Here is a 21,051-nt window from a genome sequence, read left to right as displayed (position 1 = left end):
AACAGCACAGACATAAAGTAGAGTCGAGAGCATAGATACAAGGGGGTAAGCAATGACAAATGACAATGAGAACAAGACAGACTAACAGAGAAACAGTAAACAGTTTAAAATGATATTGACGAGTAACGAGTAACGCGATTCTATAGACGCGACTACAGGCGAGTCGCGAGTGGTAATAGTATAGGTAATCGTTACTCTCTGGTACTTATGGCGAGTTGTGATGCAGATGGTATATTTACAACAATTGATATTGGTCAGGCAGGGAGAAATAGTGACGTTGGAGTTTTTAGAGCTTGTCGTTTAGGCCGATGGTTAGATATAAATGGTCTTGATATACCAACAGGCATCAAATTACCTCACGACCAAGGGGATATACAAATGTTACCATACTATTTTGTCGCGGATGAAGCATTTCCTCTTAAGACCTATTTGATGAGGCCTTATCCAATAAGAGTACTTGATAACAAAAAGAGAATTTTTAATTATAGATTAAGTAGAGGAAGAAAAACAATCGAATGTGCTTTTGGGATGATGGCTAGTAAATTTAAGGTACTAAGTACACCAATTTTATGCGTAAATGAAGAAACAATAAGCAGTATTATACGATGTATGTGTGTATTACATAATTTTATTCGGATTAGAGAAGGTAGAGCTTATCAACCGCAGTACCATAAGGAAACTGAAATGAATATGAATATTGGAATGAATTTGGAATTAGAAAATGAAAACAACAATTTACCAACCAGAAATTCGGCATCCGGACTTAGAAATTATCTGTCTAACTACTTCATACAACCACAATCTGCATTACCTTGGCAATGGAATTATTGTACATCGTAAAATAATAATATTTATCTTTTATAATATTATTTTTTTTGTTAGGTCAGTTTATATTACTTATTAGTTATTAATTAATATTAAATTACTATCGTAGATTATTTTTACTTAATACTTATTAATATAAAAAATTATTTATATATTAATATATACTACTTCATACTATATTTACTTAATACTTATTAATTATTATTAAATTACTATTGTAGATTATTTTATTCAATGATTAATAACAAACGTACCTTTGTCCTTTAACGATTTTGCCACACTTTCCCATGCCAAATCTGTTACATCTCGTTTTAAATAGTCGGATAACTTATAATTGTACAGACAAGGGTGTTTTTCAATTCTTCCACAAGTTTAATGTTGTAAACGGGATCGTCTTTTTTGGCCATATTTACCAAAATCGCAGACGACCGTTGCAATGAAACTGAACATGTTCAGTCGCGCGCGATTTTTTACGTCGCAGTCGCTGCAACAATAGTCGCGTTGCGTGTATGGGAGAAGTACTATTTATAAACATTGGAAACACGGACGCGATAAGAATCGCCAGTTTCGTCAGTTGCTTCGCGTCAATCGCGTCGTGCTAATGGGAGAGCGGCCTAAGACTAGACATATCTACCATATTATTATCCCAACAAAAACACTTCGTCGAACTCCGTGTAAAAAATTGCTAAGTAAAAAAAAACTAGTCATCTATAATACTTAATCATTATAAAGATGTGATATCAAGAATAAATGCTAAGTAAATTAAATTTTAAATTAATTGATTCTATCTCAATCATTTATTTACTTTGCGAGAATTTATATATTTCGACAAATAAATATGTCTATTCATAACTGGACTATTTAATAAATTTCCATGACAAATGTTACTAAATTTGTTTTATAAAAAAGTCTTAATTATTAATTTATAAAGAAAATAAATTCTCACAAAGTAAATAAATGATTGAGATAGAATCAATTAATTTAAAATTTAATTTACTTAGCATTTATAGCATTTTAAGTATTATAGATGACTAGTTTTTTTTTACTTAGCAATTTTTTACACGGAGTTCGACGAAGTGTATTTGTTGGGATATCAGTAGTTTTTTTATAATATATTTTTATGTACTGGTATGTAATATGTAATGTTTTACATTTTTATTCATTAATTTTATTGTTATGTTTTTTTATTTAATATACTCTATTTTTTTTTTTTTTTTAATCATATTCAATTTTTTTTTCCATTATTATAATTTATACATTTTTACCCCCTCGAGGCCATTGTTCAAAATGTATTGCGGCCTACTACAACACTGTAACAAACGAGACAACAAATAAAACGTGGTTTGCGCGGCGGCGAATAAACACATCTACACCGAACGTCACCAGAAACATGAATGTCGATAACAGAAATAACGAATACGATAAGCGAAGACGCGGGCAACGGCGGGAACCGCAAGTCGCAACCGCTGCCCAGTGTACGACCGCGACGAAAACGTATACGGAATAGAGGGGGTAATACGGTCTCGTGCGCTGCTGCGTGAAACGTAATAACTAAAAACGGTCGAGCACAATATCTTTTTGCTTCAAAAATACTTGACTTTTTTGCTAATATATTCGTTATAATTCAACCAATTTTTTCGAAAATGACAAAGGTATAATCTACAAATCATGCCCGATCTATTGATACCACAAACAGACCAATCCGTTCATTCATTAGGTCTGTAGCCCTGGCTAAAGAAAACGGGCAAATTTACATACAATCAATGGGCAAACTCTGGCTCGTGTAATATACTACGGTAGTGACCGCTTCGCTTTTTTTTTTTTACTTAGCTTCGCGCCACTACCGTCGCGCTGGATACTGGTCACTGACACAATTACAAAACGAACAAAAATATTATTACCTATTAAATAGTTTTCATTTGGTATACGTATATTGTATATACTTCCAAATTTGAATTCCAAATACTACGCGTTGTGTTCATAATACAATTATAAATATTACACCTATTAATTATAATATTGTTTGTTAATTTTGGAGGCTTTTTAAAGGTTATAGGTACGTGCGCCCAACTATATAATAGGTAGGTAAATATATGTATACATATAAATTTATAATATTATTACTTATTAGTATTGTATGATTGTATAGATTATAATTGCATTTAATTACATCAATTTTATTATATTATTTTTTAACAGTGAAAAAGACATTTTAAAATGAGCGATAGGACGAAAAGACGGCGTTTGTTAGACGAAATAAATGAAGTACGACATATTGGAGGTGACCGCAATTACTACTGTATAATAATTATTATTAACACTTAAAAGTTATTATTGCTATCGATTGCTATATCTACACGTTTAAGAAATAAAATAATATACGATTATGGTTTTTATTTTCCAAATATTAGTACCTAATAGTTAACAACATTTAGTGTGATCGCGACTATATTCGACTTCACGTATATATTTTATAGTAATTTTACATTTAATAATTTGACATCGAATTCGAATAATGGATGACGTGATACAAGTGTACATAAACAATAAAGGTGCGCAATCAATAATTTACCAAAAGTATTCATATCAACTTTTTCGTACTAATAAAAATTCCGTGGACTTAGTTTGGCATTGCAATAATAAGTTATGTAGTGTTATGGTGACGACAAATTCAAATGTAAATGTATTCATCAAACAAAATAAAAGTGAACATCACCATGAAACAAATGAAATTAACCCAGAATTAAAAGAAATTCGATGTGCCGTTAAACGTAAATCGAAATTGAATTTAAACGAAAAACCTATAAAAATTATAAGGGAAGAATTATGTACGTCTTCAGTGAGTGCAGATAATATTGATGCTATGAGACAGTCTATGTATCGTGAAAGACGAAAACTTCTACCCCCTGTGCCTGTGTCTTTCTCAGATGCTCTTAATAAGGTAAAGGAATCAAACATCACACTAAATAATGGTGAACAATTTGTGTTTGTGAATGAGTCCACTCAAATAATAATAGTGACATGTAAAACAAATCTCCAATTTTTATGCAATGAAATTGAATTTATATTAGCAGACAGAACTTATACTTATTGCCCGAAACATTTTTATCAACAATATACCATCCACGGCGTTTGTAAAAATTATTACGTACCACTTGTTTTTTGTTTTTTGCCGTCAAAAACAAAAGATATTTATAAACAAATGTGGGAAACAATTAAAAATTTATGTTTAAATAATGCCAATAGTGTATTCCAGCCTTCACTCTATTAGATTTTGAACTTGGTGCTCACATTGCTTCTAAAGAAGTATTTCCTTTAATTATTATTAAAGCCTGTCGTTTCCACCTTGGTCAAGTATGGTACAGAAAAATCAGTTCCATTCCAATATTAAAAAAAAACTACGACGATAAAAATTCACGATCTGGACTATGGTTAAAACTTTTTTTTGGTTTGCCTTATTTACCATCACATATGATTTCTGAGGCGTTTATTGAGATAATGGCTACTTGTCCAGAAGAAAAACAATATTATGATTTTGCTGATTACATATTAGATAATTATATTGAGACTAATAATTGTTAACCAATGTTGTGGGCAGAAGAGCCCAATAAAAGTACAAGAACGACGAACGGTGCAGAAAGTTACCATAGTCAACTTAGGCATGAATTCTATATTCCACATCCTACTATATTTCATTCGGTAAGAATATGAATTTAAAATAATAAATATATTTTGAGTTATTATTAAATTATTTTTGTTTTTTTTTCTTCCAGATAGATGTGTTAAAACAACAAAAAAAAAATACTGAAACCAAATTTTGCCATACGAAACGGCAACGTGAACCGTACAAAGTATGCAGGGAGAAAGAAAAATCTATTTTAAAATTATATGATCGTTTCATTAACAACGAAATTAGCTTGATTGATTATTTAAAAACATTAGGATGTAAGTTTATTTCAATTTAATTATATATCGAATTATTTTATATTATGATTTTTAATTAATACTAAATTATTTTTTAATAACAACGAAATTAACACTAAATTATTTTTTTAATTAATAACAATAAAATATGTTTAATTTTTAACTGTCAATCAAATGTGTGCGGTTTTGAACTATCGACCTTCCAAATTTCCCTTTTTAACAATAGAATAAATGTGTGCGGTTATGAACGGTAAGTGTGCGGTTTTGATGACCGCCGTTGAATGCAAATATAAGATTTTAAAAATCCAAGATCAAAAAATAGGTTTTCCAATAATACACACTTCGTCAAATAAATTTATATAAATATATACGCCTACTATAATCCCTGCGCCTTTAAATAATTATATTTTATTTAAATAAGTATTTATTATTGTTTTTATTCAAACTATATAGGTATACATTATAATATATATTTGTATTCTGTACGACTACAGTACCTATATAATTTTTTACCATTCGACCACTATAATTGTAATTATTATAAATATATTATATTATTATAATACTTAATTATTTTTATTTCTAATTAGGTATTATATATTGTCTTTTAATTTTAATTTTACTTTTAATTTTCACTATTTTAAGGTATTATAATAAATTGTACGATTTGTATTTTCGTTTTTTTTTGTCTTAGTTTTACAGTTTCTACTTACTATTTGTGGCATGGTACAATATAATATAATATTCTAAATATTATATCATAAATTAATCTTTAATTGAAGATAAGTGTTGTTTAATACAAATCTAGGATGTTAAAAATAAGTAGGTAACTACAGTTATTTAGATTTATTTATATAAAAACAAAAATCCTATGCAACAGAAGATACCCCGCTATACGTAAGTATAGGTATCATAAACTTATATAGTGTTATATTATGTTATGAATCGGGGAAGTTAACGAAATTAAACAATATATTTGTCGACGGACGCGCGTAGGACAACGAAAACTATTTGTAATATAAAAATATATAAATAATATATAAATCTAGTGTAGAACTATAAATTATTGTATAATATATAGAAACAATAGTGGCAAACAACATACCTATAATGGGTATTGAAACCTGTCTACAACGGACAATTATTTTGGTCACGTGACTGTCCGTTATATATACAGGTTTCACCGTATATAAAATATATAACAATTATAATATGTATATTATATTATATAAATAGCTTCACTGAAAATAATGGGAATAAAGTTGTATTAAGTATCTAAGAAGTGTTAAATTGTTATTTAACACTTAATACTTACAGCGCAATTTTAATTTAATGAGTATACAGTCTTAACTTGGTAACCTATAGTAAATATGTACGGATTAAGGCTTAATTAGCATTGGTTATGTTATTCTATTTAAATGTTATTCATTGTACGTTTATTCAGCATTGTATAGAAATTAACTTTTTAATACTTATAATTTAAACTAAATTAAGTGCTTATAAAGCATTTAAAATTTATTCTAATTAAAATGTTTAAAAATTAACACTTTATCTAGTTTTATTAAAGCTTATTTTTCGAAACTTTAAAATTCAATTAAATCTCAACGTTTATCAAAGTTTTAACATTGGTAAATGCTATGTGGGTATAAATATAATTGTGTGCTTCACATACGTGAAGCGTCACACTTTTAAAATATACATATATATATCAATCTGAAAAACAAATGTAATGTGATATTCCTGTTAAATTAAGCATGTAATGGTTTATCTTTTTTAATTTTTATTACATTTACATACGAAACTGGTAGTTGCCGTTAAAATTATTTTTAATATTTTAAGATAATTTAATTAATATTTAAAATGTTTAAACAAATCAAAATTTAATAACAAACACGATTGTTATAAAGTTAGTCCCCCCCCCCCCCCACTATCATAAAAATTATTCAAACTAGCGCAAATATTTAGTAAATTAATTGAAAACAATTTGCCAATTTGACAACAATTCGCAAAATTTAAAAGTTGAATTTTAAAAATCTAAAAAATCTATTTCTAATTATTTTTAATTATTTTGCTAAATATTTACACAAGTTTGGATAATTTTCAAGAAGGTGGGGGGAGAGCGCTAACTTCTAGGACAATTTTTTTTTTAATAAAACTCCTGTCAGCTACATTTTAATTGATTTTCTAACTTTAATTTGCATATAACTTTCATGTTATAAGCAAAAATAAATTAATAGTCCAATGAATAATACCATTGATTATGAATTATAATACTAAATTCACCCAAATCATGTACGTAGTAAGATTTATCCTCTAAAAGACTTGAGTCATTTTATATACAGTATTTTAGTATACTTAGGAGAAAGTACAGTGAACTTTTTTATTTTAACACAATGTTAAGTTTTTTTCATTGATTATTATTACTAATTCACATAAATTTTAATTTATTTTATCAATTATAAATCCGAAAATATTTTACTATTCTCACAATATTTTCATGTACAATCGTCATTTTCAAATATTATATGCCAGTAGGTAAGTAAAAATCAATACTATATATCTATAAGACTTGTAAGATTCATATTTTTGTTTAGGTTTTTTGATATGTGTCTATAATACTAAGTGATTTGTTAATGCAATGAAAGAGTCACTCTGAATGTACTCACCAAAAAATAATAAGACTGTTTAAGTTTGTTTTTGTATCATAAATATAATGACAGAGATTAGACAACCGCAAAATTATATATTTATATATATAAAAAGTAATCATACATCGATAACAATTGTATTTTGTGATACCTGCAAATATTTTATCTATATTATATTTTCACATGGTCTTCTTGATGGATAATAAATGTATTTATATCTGACATTTGCACAAAATTAAACTATAAAATGCTACAATACCAACGATATTGGAACCACATTATTCCACGAACATTGTGATTAAATTCTAGACATAATATATAATTAATAATTCTAAGCACGTACCTTTACGTTACTAGAATGTTCCGTGTAAAGTCGTACGTAATTAATTATTGCTGTTAATCGTCGGTTTGTCAAATACATTTAAACTAATATAAGCTCAAAATGTAATCTTCGAACCTACGTATAATATAACTATAAAAATATAATCATCACTGTGTTGAATATTTAAAACACTGCAGCTTTGTCGAGAGAAAAAAACAATAATTTATTACATTTAATTATTTATTTACAAATTTACAATACGCAATAGTATGCCAACTAAAAATATAATAATATTAATGTACAAAATGTAACGGGCACTTGTGTATGCCAATCTGACGGACATTTGACGGTTAAGTACGACTGTTACTATAATAATAGACGACATTCAAATTCATCATGTTAGTACATAATACTGTAATAGCGATCGGAAATAAAATACACCTTATAAAAAGTTATCGCTATACAGATTGCTAATAACGACAACCACATAGTAATTACATTTGATTGTTAAGTACAAAAAACTAGTCATAAACTTGATGAAATACATCATTATTATAATATTATATAGGTACTGTAACGTGGTCGGGGGAACGACCAGTTAAATATAAGATATCCAGGGAGAATCGTAGGATCCTATAGATATAAATACCGTAGCCAAGGGCAGATATGTAGATATCAGGATCTTAAATATATTTAAATTACTAGGATTCCTTTTCAGTTTTTATTATGTTTTATTGTCTACTAAACACTTACAAATATTAATACTCAAAAATATACCAACTATGTTCTATTATATACATAGGTGTCAGGTAACATATTTATATTTATATTTGTTACATTACCCCCTTCCTTTAGAGAAAAAAAAATTACAAAGAAATTATGAACATAAACATCGTTTTTATCCCTTATCCGACTGGATTGATTGAATATGGCGAAGGTGGACTGTTGATTGAAGTTTTTTGTGATTGTTTCATGCTTCTTTTGAGGCTTCTTGTTTGAGAACTTACATTTTTTCATTATATTTTAAAACAATAATTTTATTTTTTACACCCTATATATTATACTTTAGTAAACTCTACTATCTCTATTCTTAACTAATATTCCCCATATTGTCAATTATCATTATTAAACTCTATTTTAACTGGATGTCCCTCCAAAACAATATTTCTTTATTAACAAAGTGCAGACTATTTGTGTATATTATAAGTATTTGCTTGCAGATATTTCTACTATGCCTGAGGCCAATTATATTTTTTATTTATCCAAATAGTGTTTGTCTTACACTCTATACATTTGATTATATTTTATTTTTTATTTTGTTACTTAATAATTTTAGATTCTGAGCGAAGCGATGAATGTATTGATTCTACAATGATGTGTGTTTTTTTTTTAATTTTTAATTTTTTTTTTATTTTTGTGTCTGTCATCAAGTTTTAGTACAGTAAAAGTGCTTGGATTTTCTTCAATAGTAACTTTTCTGATAGGAAAGTGAATCTAGTTGGTACTTTGGGGGGTCAAAAGTAAAAATTTCCCAGTAGTTTTCACAAGCGACGTGAAAAACAAAAGAAAAATTAAGGAAAAACGGGAATTAAATGTAAACAAAAAACGGCCTGATATGATCACCGCCAGAATCAATGTGACCATTTCAACAAACTAAAAATATTTGAAACTTGTCATATACTGGTGGCTGGGATGGGGACAGTTGGGTCCCGTGATAAGAAATTATAATTGATCATCGAGATGTATATACTACACTGGAGCGCGCACTCCCTATGATATCACTACAACGAAAAATGAGCCGTCGGCGTAGTCTTGTTCCCCCACCATTGCAGGGCAAAAAAACTCACGTAGCATATTCAGATAAGCTTTAATACGCGTTGCTCCGTGCTCGCAACATTCGTTGTTCATTTATTTTTTCTGTAATTACCAATGTACGATTTTGAATTTCTTTGTTGAAAATAATTAATTTTAAAATACATTGTTCTAAATTGTGGTTCGAGAATTATATTGTAATAAAATTAGGTACTTAAAAATAATTTATAATAAGCAACTACTAGTAAATAGGTACCCAATATTCATAAACAGTCAATAAAAAACAAACCATTATTTTTCTAATATTTATATTTGATACAACATATAAATGAAATAAGTACTTAAATTAACAATATTTGTGCTTATACTTAAATGTAATACTTATATCCAAAAGGTATTTAATGTGTTACGTGAGAACTTATAAAACATTTCTTGCAAATGCCAGTCTTACATTTATTTTTAATATTACCTTAAAAAAATTAAATAACATACAATCTAATTTTTTTTTACAAATTATTAAATAATATTAATTTAGTGAATTTTTGCCTCAGTGAAGATTTATTTTTAAATACTTCCCTAGAATTAATTTCTTTTGCATAATGACGCATTCTTATGTTGATATAACTATTACTTATAGCTGTAAACAGACTATATTCATGAGATGGAGAACCTAAATCAACATTAACAGGGTGAGAATTCGGGAAAAAAAAAGTGAATTTTTATTTGATATATTTTTTTTTGTTAACATAATGATACTTTGTTTCACATTCTTGTGTAATATTTTTTTTATTACAACTATAGTGTGAAAAGATTTTTCTAATTCCTTGATGATCAAAGATACAGCCTCAGATACAATTTTTAATTTTCCTCGACTTACAAAAGATGTAAATTGAATACCTGCTGTATAGTTATGATCTGATTGAAAACTTAATAATATACCTACACAGAAATGACACACAAGTTTTTTGCATATGCTTCTTACAATATATCCTGCAATGTAATCTAGTATTTCACCTGTGTACTCTCCTAACTGTACACTATTAAGAATATCTAAATAATTATTAATATCAGATTCAAATATATTTTCACTGTCTTCAGTTATAAAGCTTCTTTTTTCACAACGGAAATCTAAAACATCCCCTCCAGGAATAACAAAATGAGAGCAATTTCCGTTTTCCACAGTAATATTTTTGGTAAATAGTAATTGCCTTAAACTTTTTTTGAATTGGACACAATTTGGGTTATTGTTAGACCCTCCTCTCGCTCTTACACAACCAAAAAAAATTTCAAAGTGATCCTGTGACATTTTGTATGTCAAGATAAATTTAAGGAGACTTTGAGATCTATATAGAAGTTTATAAGCAATTTGTATAGTAGAAGACATTGTAACAATAAATCCTAATATGAACATTTTTCTCCCACCTAATACTAACGGACTTCCATCACATTTTAATGTTTTTAAATAATCAGTAGTATCATTGAATACAGACATTATAGTGTTGATATTACCAGCGTGTATAGGACTCTTATAACCTTTAGAAAATGGTATTCTAGAATTTAGAATATCAAATAGGCGGTCAATTTTTCTTATAAATTCAACTGTAGCTTGGCTATTTGTAAAAGAAGGTTCACCTTTTTGACATAAATATTCAATTGCATCGGCAACCCCACTACTCAACGTTTGTGCTGCAAGTTTGACCTTCATGACTGAATTTCTGTAATTAATATGTTGTGCAGTTAGCTTATTTGCAAATTTTAATCCTAATTCATTTTGAAAAGAGTTCAAAGAGCATACATATGACCATTTTATGTCACCATTCTTTGACTGAATAATTTGTTTGTCAGCTAAAGAAGAACGAGCAAGCTTAAGCATGTGGCAAGTGTCAAACATAGAATATACTTCTATAGATTTATCTAAAGTGAATTTTGTATTCAAGTTGTCTATATCAAAACTACAGCCCAACTTTTTGAAACATTGTATGTTAGCAGAAGCACCATCACACGTTACATTCCAGACCTGAATGCCTACTTCATGCAGTTTTACAATAGCTGTAGATAATAATGTACTTAATACACTACTATTTATCTTATTCACATGAAAAAAAGCAATTGGGCATTTAAACTGTTTAGTTAAGCAAACAACCATAATAACTAAAACTTCAGTAGCAAGCTCTGTACTTTCACCAACACCAAATTCTACATTTCCAGCATATTTGCCTTTATCAGGTTCCCAAATTAGTTGTTTTCTGATCGACATAGAATCAATAACCAACGAACAGTCTTGTAACCAAGTCTTTTGAGTTATTTCAAGTTTTAAAAATTTGAAGACTCCTTCCAAAAACCCAGGCTCACATTCCATAGTGCTCATCCAGCTTCGAATGGTTGAATGATGAGGAAGTCTAAAATGTGTGCGTACATACTTATAAGCTCTAGGAGAATAGAAGAAAAGCGTTTTAGCAAACTCTTTCATAGAATCACTATAGCGTATGGCATTTTTTCCAATTTTTTTAGTTTTGCGTTCATGCAGTAATAAAGCTAACGGTATCCCACCAAAATGTTCTTCTAGCTGTGTCGTTACATCATCTGACATCGGGACGTTTTTCTTAATGCGCATAACAAGACCTGTAACAGTGTTAAACACAAATACATTTTACAAATTCAGTATTGTATTAGAAACAATTATGTTAATTAAATTACTTTTTAATGATTTAATTTTTGTTTCTCTTCGCTTAAGGCGTTGTTGTAATACTTTTACTTTTTTTCTCAAAATTGCCTTTGTTGGCGATTGTATGGAACACTGAACACTTTTAGTATTATTTTCAAAATTTTTTGAACTGGAACATTCTATATCGACTGTATTGACAGATATATCACAATTATTGTCAACCTAAATTATTAAATAATAAAATTAACTAATCAGTCTTATATTTTCAACTTTTTTTTTGTTTGAAGGAGTAGAGTTTATAAAAGTTGCATATCTAGACATTTTCATATGTCACTGGGTAAAAGTGTATGTCTTAAAATTAGATAATGTACAGTGAACAAAAGCTTGTAGGTATGTAAACCTATATACACAATTTGTATATAACAACATTTAATGTTGTTAAAAATTATAGTGACAACATTTGTCACTGTGTAGTCTGCAGGATCTAATTATATTGCATACTATTAATTAAAAATAGGTAACAACAATTTCTGAAATTAGTAAATGATTAAGATTATATGATGTAAAATTATTAAACTTACCAATGGGTTTCTTTGTAACAACCGGCAAACAACTTTTTTCTTCTGTAAATGTTGAGGAAACTCTTTAAATACAGATGGAACAGCCTCATCTTTTAACCATTTTACATTTGCTCCTGGACGGATTTGATAGTCTTTATTTGTAAAGTGTTCGCTGCATAAATAGCTATACTCAGAAGGTTTGAAGTGTTTGCGTTTTATTTCATGTATCCACTTTTCCAAAACGGATGGCCTCTTTAGAGGAAAGCTAAACCAGGTAAACAAAATAATTTTATTATACTCATCAGACAGTAACGTTTATCTTGTATAATATTAAGGCTATTTATATTAGAATAATCGGTACAAAAATGACTAAAGGTACCTATGTTTTTACATACCGGTGAAATTGTATACCACATCCTTTTTTCCGCCGGTTTGTACACCCATATGAGGAACATGAAATTACCATGATTAAATAAGTTTGATTGAATTTACAATAAAGCAGGAATTTAACCAGTAAACAGAATTTGACGCCATGAAATAACCGAAATAGTGCAACGGCGTAACGCACTGCCTTGTGCCATCCAGTCCTTTTGCCATGCAATGGTGGGGGAAGCGAATCAACGAGCCGGCTCGTTTTTTGACGACTAGTGCGCGCTCCAGTCTAGTATATACATCTCGATGTAATTGATAATCTTAATCAATAGGCTCACCTGATAGTGATAACAGAGTATATGACAAAAATTTATTTGGTACATAATGGAAATAATGTTAATCCAACTTCCATACAATTCATCTGGTCATTTAAACAAAATTTTTGTCTTAATTATTTTACTCACTCAGACAATGCCAATTGCATAGCAGACTTGGATGAAATTTTATCTAAAATAAATACTGATTCTTTTAATGACGAAACCATAAAAATAATATTTCAAGATAAAAATCCATTTAAATTTAAAAATACACTTAAAATAGATACCCCAGATTATAGAAACTTATCGATGCCTGAGAAAAATACTTTTTTATGTTTGTGGGTTTTTGATGAAAAAATTTCTTGAAAAACATAGTTGCAAAGTTTGTATTCATTATGCAAAATCACAAAAAAAATTGGATGACTCTTTTACTTTGTTATTTCAAAGCATATGAAAATTCAGAAAAATCAATGTTTGGCAATTTAATGATGCCACGACATGAATTTTATGTTTTTATAGATGAGTTAGAAAACATTTTATAAATAGGTTTCCACAATTATCTATTGAAAATGAAGTAGGTATTAAGTTAAAGTTAAGCATGACTAATGTTGTATTTCGACATCCGTGTCCACAATTTAATAAAGAGTATTTAATTAATTATTTTATAAGATTTAGGATTCATGCTGCTATTAAATTTTTAAATAGGAATTTAATATCAGAAAAACAAAAAAAAAAATAGAAAATTGTGTATATTAAATAATTTATAAATAAATTAGAAAGAAAGCCATTAGTAATAAAATTTTGTACTTAATTATTTTTATAATTTATAATATATTTAATTGTTTATAGTAAAAAGTATAAGGTATTTGTAATTTACCTACATTCTAAATTTTTTTAATTGTAAAAATATTGTTTGATATTGTGATAAATTTAAATTAATATATTTTTGGAGACAACGATTTGCATTTTTTACTTTTCTATTACTTTTACCAAAGTACAATATTATGAGCATTGAGTTGCAATTGAAAAGTTCACTTAGCTTAATTCAATAATTCAAATTTCAATATTATGGTATGTAAGTATATACAATAAATTAGCATTGGTATTTGTGGTCACACTGATTTGGGAGACAACCAATCAGAACACCTTATTCATTTTTTACATTGCAGCATAGGAAGTGCACAATCTGTTTTCATATAATCTGTGGTTAAGTTAGGTTGGTTAACCCCACTATACTGGTATTTGACATCTCCTGTAGGTATCTGAAACTTGACTTTTAGGTTAACGTTATAAAAATATCTTTATACAATAGTCGATTATTATCCAGAGTTAATTAAAGCCGTTTTTTATTATAATTGTTTAAACTGCCGCCTTTTCACATTTGGATGTCACCACCGGTGCGCGTGATACCGCACGATAACACGGCGATTCCAGAGCTTTAGACTCCATAATCTGGACGGCTCGGACGTCGTCTCCGCGACGCCAGTCATTCTGCGTTCCACGGTGCCGATGTACACCGGCCTGTGCGTTTTGCGTTACACTCGTGACTGCCGCGGCATTTCGTGTTGATTCCACGTGGTGCGTTTGCAACTTGCAAGTACTTACATCGTTTGAGTCGATATAATATTGTGCGTTATCTTTCGTCGTGTTCCGATCGCCGTTCGGACGATTTGATTTGGCTGTACATTGGTACATAATATTATTGTAACTCAATCCGGCAACCGCGTGTGTGACGCGACGAAATCACCGCTCACGGAACAATCTGTACTCGTTGGTGAGTGGGCCTATGCCAATACATATTCGAGTGCGTATACCGTGTCGGTTTGATAGCACTAAAATTTTGAACGTGATCCGTTAAAAATTAAATAAGTACTCGTCGCCGCCGCAGCCGTGACGTCATTGTGCCGCCGCCGTCAGCAGCTGGGGTCACCGTCCTATCATCTGCCGCCGCCGACGTTGTCATTATCGTAACACATTGTGGAAGTTCTCGTATTATCAGTAGAGAACCTCCAACGTCGTCGCTACTTGCGTAACCACGACGAACTTAACTCTAAGAAAAAACGACAAACGTTTGATTTGGAATAAAATACTTTTTATTTTGATGAGAGGTCGGTCGAGATTAACAGTACGTCGCGACGTTGAGTCGAGTGCGACAAGAAAAGTGGCGGTCGGTCACGATGAACTTGTTACGGGGTATATTACGAGAAAGATGAGAGTCGGCGGCGGAGAGCGAGAGCGTAGGGTGATGTGTTACGTAAGGACGAAAACTGAACTGGGTGAAGAGGCCGAGACAGGCGGCCGCCGAGTCACGGTAATCGCCGTCTGCCGGGAATCATTGTGACCAACCGTTTACATGATGATCGACGCTGGGAGGTAGTTATGTGGCGGCGGTTCGCCACAACATCAACGACTATCAGTTTTAACTGCCATCGTCGCCGTGGTATCGTTATCAATTATTATTGTTTTGTATTTTGCAATTGTCATAAAGACATATCATTATTGTTTATGATCGTAATTATTATTATTCGCTGACCGTCAAAGAGACGTCTTCACGGTCGCGACTCTGTGCAATATTTATTTATGTACATTATTATTAATTCAATTCCATATATTATACACTATCATTTAACGATCAAACTTTGTGTTAGAATTTATTATCAAAAGACCAGTGTCACCTCATTCCCATATCGACGCGAGTCGTCGTGGTTAACCGCCATATATCGTAGGAGTTACGTCGGCGCCAACATTTTGGTAGCAGTGCGCGGTTGACGGACCTGGGTTAGGGTCCAGTTAGCGTTGTATATGGGTCTGTTGTTGTGTGATAGTATTAAACCGTAGTAGGTAAATTATATTACATAGATTAATATTGAATTGTGAATGTACAGTAGAACTACGATTGTTTACGTACATATTTATTGTTTATTGATCCTATGCGTTCTAGGTATTGTTGGAAATTGTAATTTTCAGGCAGATATTTTCTCGTTTGGGGTAAGTTGGTTATAATTTTATTTAGTCAAAATGGCAGAAGAAAAAGAACGTGCGCAGCGGCTGCGAGATCGTACTATTACCTAACCCATGGTTTATGTGCATTGTTGGATTCGACATTGGTTTCTGACTTCAAGCATGCAGCAGTTGATCTCGATGCGTCGTGGATCCAATTCAGGACAGAAGACGATTCTGTGTTGAGTCATCTTATGGAGTTAGGCGAACTTGAAGACTATTCTCCGGATTTGCCAGGTGAAGTGCGTAATCTCATAACTACGTCGAAATCTATTATCAGTCAACTTACACCTACTGGCGCTGATCTTATTGACCTGTCTTATATTAATAATAAGGTTGATAAGCGTCAAAACGTTGGTCATCAGGTCGGTTCATCAGCTTCGTCCACCTACATTCCATCGTCTCGTTTACCCGAAATACCATTGCCTATATATGATGGTGATTTTCACCAGTGGCCTACATTTCGCGATCAATTCCGCGCGAATGTTGATTCCATGTCCATACCTAAGGCGGACAAAATGTATTATCTAGTTGGTTGCTTGCGCGGGGTGGCTTCTGATGCCATACGTGGCATACCCATGTCCGAGGACCATTATGACCTGGCTTGGTCAACAGTTGAACACCGGTTTAATAGGCCGCGATTAGTCGCCATGTCATTAATTGACAAACTGTTCCAATTACCAATTACCCGTGTCAACTCAAGAGTCATTGACAGACCTGAATACCAGTAAATTCAACGAAGGACTCTCCCTATTAAAATCGCTAAACATTCCAGATTTGGGATCTTTCGTATTGTTTTCAATGGCGTTTCGATGTTTACCAGTCGCGACGAGGGAACTGTTCGAAACTACCGTTACGAGTCAGGGTGACTATCCGACTATTGATGCACTACTGGCGTGCGTTCAGTCTCGAGTGTCAACGTTGGAAATAATTGGTGATTCGAAAACAGAAACCGCTAGTTCACAGTCGAAGTCGTCTCGTCAGTCGAACCGTAAGGGAGATCGTCCCAGTCATTCTGGTTATCAACATGCTGCGTCGTTGTTCACAACGAAGCCCGAAAGATCTTGTCCATGCTGCAAGGCGAGTAATAGTTTGGACACCTTCAGCCAATTTTTGTCGTGGGCAATCGACGAACGTAGTAAATGGATGCGTGATCAGAGTTTGTGTTTCAACTGCTTCAGCAATTCTTATTGGTCTAACAAGTGTCGGTCAAAACCAAGTTGCAAGCAGTGCTCTCGGAATCATCACACTTTGTTACACATGGGTGGACGCAACACCAAGGAAAAGGTTCCCGAACCCAAAGCTAAATCATCATTGTGTGCATCTCAACCGATGCCCACCACTTCTACATCATGTTCAGTGATGCTGGGGACAGCGCTTGTCCACGTGCGTGACCGTTCGGGCACGTGGCAGACGATGCGTGCACTAGTTGATTGTGCTTCACAAATAAGTGCTGTCACGGTATCATTTGCGGACCGCCTTGGTCTAAAACGCACTCGCTGGACTGCGCCTGTTACTGGTCTAGCTGGGCATCCTGTTAATAGTGTAATGGGCTGGATTGACTGCATTGTCCAGCCCCGGTTTGCACCTGAACCATCGCTGTCCATTCAAGCTTGGGTATTGCCATCCATCACCGGTGATATGCCCCACAAAACATTGAATTCTACCATTAAGGATAAGTTTTCAAATCTTGCCCTGGCTGATCCTTCATTTCACGTCGCATCTAGTGTGGATATGCTGCTGGGTGCTGACATATACGCCATCATTATGAATGGCCATACAATTGAAATTGACTCCTCTCTGCCTTCGGCATTCAATTCCGTATTTGGCTGGATACTAATTGGTCCTGTTCCATATACCAACGTCGAGCCACTACATGCACTCCCGGTATTGCTGACTGTATCAATTGAGGAGCAGATGAACAAATTCTGGGACATTGAAGAACCTGAGGCGGCTCCAGATGCGTTCACTGATGAAGGAAAGTGTAAGTCCATATTCAGGAATGAATGTGTGCGGCTACCATCTGGCCGTTTTTCCGTTCCTCTACCGTTTCGAGTCCCTGTTTTGCCAACAACATTTGCTGGTTCTCGTTCAATGGCAGTCAAGCGTTTTGAGTCATTGGAGAAGAAACTATTGTCTAATCCACAGCTGCAGACATTGTATACAAATTTCATGGACGACTATTTGGCGTTAGGTCATATGTCGGTGGTGCCCACACCCGGTCATTATTTTGTCCCTCATCATACAATTTACAAAGCTGATGATGGTGACGCAAAGATCCGTGTGGTGTTTGACGCGTCTGCACGATGTTCAGCCGGACCGTCATTGAACGGTTGTCTGCTTCCAGGGAAGAAGCTACAACAACTAAAATTGATGTCCTAACGCGATTTCGCATTTACCCACATGCGTTTACGGCGGACATCTGCAAGATGTACCGTCAATCCAGGTGCTACCAGAGTACCGCAAGTACCAGCACATTCTGTGGCGGTCATCTCCACATGACCAGCTTGTCGAGTACCAGTTAAATACCGTCACGTATGGAGTGACGTGTGCTCCGTTCCTGGCCATACGCGTGCTACAGTCAATTGCTGAAAATGATTGCGCCGACGCCGATCATGTCCGTGATGCCTTACTGTACCAGACATACGTCGACGACATCTGCGTAGGAGCGGATTCAGTTGAAGGTGCTTTGGAGTTCCAATCGTCGTTACAGCGTATTCTCGCAAAATCTGGGCTTGAACTTAAAAAATGGTCCAGCAACACTCATGACATTTTGTCGTCTGTGCCGGCAGCTGATCGGGTAAGCACGCCGTTACCATTCCACGATTCCGAAGACGGAGGAACAAAGTTACTCGGATTGCAATGGAACCCCAACGATGACTTTTTCAGCTGTGCGTTGCGCTTTCAACCATCTCCAATATTCACTAAACGGGGCGTCCTGTCAATGGTGGCCAGAATTCGACCCGTTGGGGTTATTCGGCCCTACAATTTTTTGGGCAAAATGCATCATGCAACGGACTTGGCAACTAGGGTTGGTATGGGATGATCCACTGCCTCCGGAAATTCATGCTGACTGGTCCTCATTTCTGTCTGATCTGCCATCGTTGTCGATGATTCGTGTGTCACGCCACTTCAGCACGTTCGGACAACCGTCATGCTATTTGTTGGGATTTTGTGATGCTTCGCAGCTTGGATATGACGCGATCGTATATGTGCTGTCAGCTGATTCATCAGGTGTTCAACCTGCCGTTCTCGTCGGGTCTAAGACCAAGCTTGCTCCGATGAAGCCATTAACAATACCACGACTGGAGCTGAACGCCGCACTGTTACTCGCCCGGTGGCTTGGGCGCATCAAGCGAGTATTGGATCCTCATATCAAGATTGTTGGGACTTACGGCTGGACCGACTCGATGATAGTCCTATCCTGGTTAACGGTCCCTCATACTTCATTCAAGGTATATGTGTCCAATCGTATCCATCAGATCCGCACCATAGTGCCTGATTGTAAGTGGACCCATATTGAGTCGACAAACAATCCTGCCGATTCTGCGTCAAGAGGTGTGATGCCTTCAGCACTCACGAAGTTATCCCTCTATTGGCAAGGTCCTGCGATTCTTCGAGCCAATCCATCTACGTGGATAAATCTCGTAGCTCTCATACCATTGTGCAGCTTACCTGAAGTGTTACCAGTTTCTCTCACAACTCGAATCGACCCGCACGACTGTCTAGAAGAATGGTTCAACCGTTTTTCATCATATGACCGCATGATTCGCGTCACCACCATAATGCTCCGTTTCATCAACCGGTGCCGTCGTTGCGATCTTGAACCACCTCCAACGAAGTGTCTGAGTCTGGTTGAGGTCGACTGTGCAACTCGCAGTATTATCAGAGAGTCTCAACGTATTTACTTCTCTGACCTATTACGTGAGCTATCAAATGGGACCAGAGTATCATCAAAGCCGTTGGCTCGTTTAACTCCGTTCGTCGACGATGTTGGAATCATCCGAGTTGGTGGTCGCCTTCGTCATTCCAACCTATCGTACGAGTGTAAACACCCAATGTTAATATTTCCAAGCGCTCTCATCTAGCGCTATTGATTTGTCGTCGGTGGCATCGCCTAACGTGCCACTCCGGCCCCCGTGTCATGATATCACTTATTTTACGCCAATACTGGATCATCGCCATCCGCTTGGTTGTACATGAAGTGGTGACAGTCGTTTAGCTGCAAAACCTCCGCAACCTTTGATGGCGGACCTCCCTGCTGCACGCGTGCAACAAGTCCGTCCATTCGCTCGAGTCGGCGTGGACTATGCTGGCCCCCTACAAATGAGGGAGTAAAATCTTTGGAAATCTCGGAGCTATAAGGTTTACATAGCGGCGTTCGTCTGTTTTTCTATCAAGGCTGTCCACCTTGAAGTGGTGTCGGATTTGTCAACGGATGCGTTCTTGGCAGCGTTTGACCGTTTCGTCGGCCGTCGTGGGCTCCCCAGTGAGGTATACTCCGACTGCGGAACAAACTTCGTAGGTGCTGACAAGCAACTGGAAGCGCTTATTAACAGCCCACAAGGTCAGTTCGCCATTACTACCAACTCTCGTCCACACTGTA

The 21,051-nt window shown here is 33.8% G+C and overlaps 4 protein-coding genes and 1 pseudogene across 4 annotated transcripts; 4 read left to right on the top strand and 1 right to left on the bottom strand.

The window, feature by feature from the left end:
- The first annotated feature begins 109 nt into the window (after positions 1 to 109).
- On the top strand, positions 110 to 840 carry LOC132938842 (uncharacterized). The gene is made up of 2 exons (XM_061005847.1): positions 110 to 122; positions 185 to 840. Exons 1-2 carry the CDS (start codon positions 110 to 112, stop codon positions 838 to 840), a joined length of 669 nt encoding a protein of 222 aa, XP_060861830.1.
- A 3,456-nt stretch (positions 841 to 4,296) lies between these two features.
- On the top strand, positions 4,297 to 4,746 carry LOC132938528 (uncharacterized; annotated as a pseudogene).
- A 6,436-nt stretch (positions 4,747 to 11,182) lies between these two features.
- On the bottom strand, positions 11,183 to 13,279 carry LOC132937935 (THAP domain-containing protein 1-like). Its single transcript, XM_061004563.1, has 5 exons — positions 13,152 to 13,279; positions 12,778 to 13,021; positions 12,229 to 12,418; positions 12,082 to 12,153; positions 11,183 to 11,246 (listed from the first exon to the last, which is right to left on the bottom strand). The coding sequence occupies exons 1-5, from the start codon at positions 13,220 to 13,222 to the stop codon at positions 11,233 to 11,235; spliced, it is 591 nt and encodes a 196-aa protein (XP_060860546.1). The 5' UTR covers positions 13,223 to 13,279; the 3' UTR covers positions 11,183 to 11,232.
- Positions 13,280 to 17,246: 3,967 nt separating this feature from the next.
- Positions 17,247 to 19,491, top strand: LOC132938841 (uncharacterized). Its single transcript, XM_061005846.1, has 2 exons — positions 17,247 to 18,777; positions 18,875 to 19,491. The coding sequence occupies exons 1-2, from the start codon at positions 17,247 to 17,249 to the stop codon at positions 19,489 to 19,491; spliced, it is 2,148 nt and encodes a 715-aa protein (XP_060861829.1).
- A 64-nt stretch (positions 19,492 to 19,555) lies between these two features.
- On the top strand, positions 19,556 to 20,533 carry LOC132938840 (uncharacterized). The gene has a single exon (XM_061005845.1). It carries the CDS (start codon positions 19,556 to 19,558, stop codon positions 20,531 to 20,533), a length of 978 nt encoding a protein of 325 aa, XP_060861828.1.
- Positions 20,534 to 21,051: the final 518 nt, after the last annotated feature.

This window comes from Metopolophium dirhodum, chromosome 2 (assembly GCF_019925205.1).
Source record: "Metopolophium dirhodum isolate CAU chromosome 2, ASM1992520v1, whole genome shotgun sequence".
Classification (NCBI taxonomy): domain Eukaryota; kingdom Metazoa; phylum Arthropoda; class Insecta; order Hemiptera; family Aphididae; genus Metopolophium; species Metopolophium dirhodum.
Note: the sequence above shows the minus strand (reverse complement) of the source record. Positions and strands in the feature narration are given on the sequence as shown.

Excerpts from the sequence above, each read along its gene's own strand:
- LOC132938841 (XM_061005846.1), top strand. The coding sequence starts at position 17,247 with ATGGCGTTTCGATGTTTACCAGTCGCGACGAGGGAACTGTTCGAAACT. Across the intron at positions 18,778-18,874 it reads AGCCGGACCGTCATTGAACG|ATGTACCGTCAATCCAGGTG; the intron begins GTTGTCTGCTTC and ends GACATCTGCAAG.
- LOC132938840 (XM_061005845.1), top strand. The coding sequence starts at position 19,556 with ATGATTCGTGTGTCACGCCACTTCAGCACGTTCGGACAACCGTCATGC.
- LOC132937935 (XM_061004563.1), bottom strand. The coding sequence starts at position 13,222 with ATGGTAATTTCATGTTCCTCATATGGGTGTACAAACCGGCGGAAAAAA. Across the intron at positions 13,022-13,151 it reads TGTGGTATACAATTTCACCG|CTTTCCTCTAAAGAGGCCAT; the intron begins GTATGTAAAAAC and ends TACCTGGTTTAG. Across the intron at positions 12,419-12,777 it reads TGTTACAAAGAAACCCATTG|GTTGACAATAATTGTGATAT; the intron begins GTAAGTTTAATA and ends TTAATAATTTAG.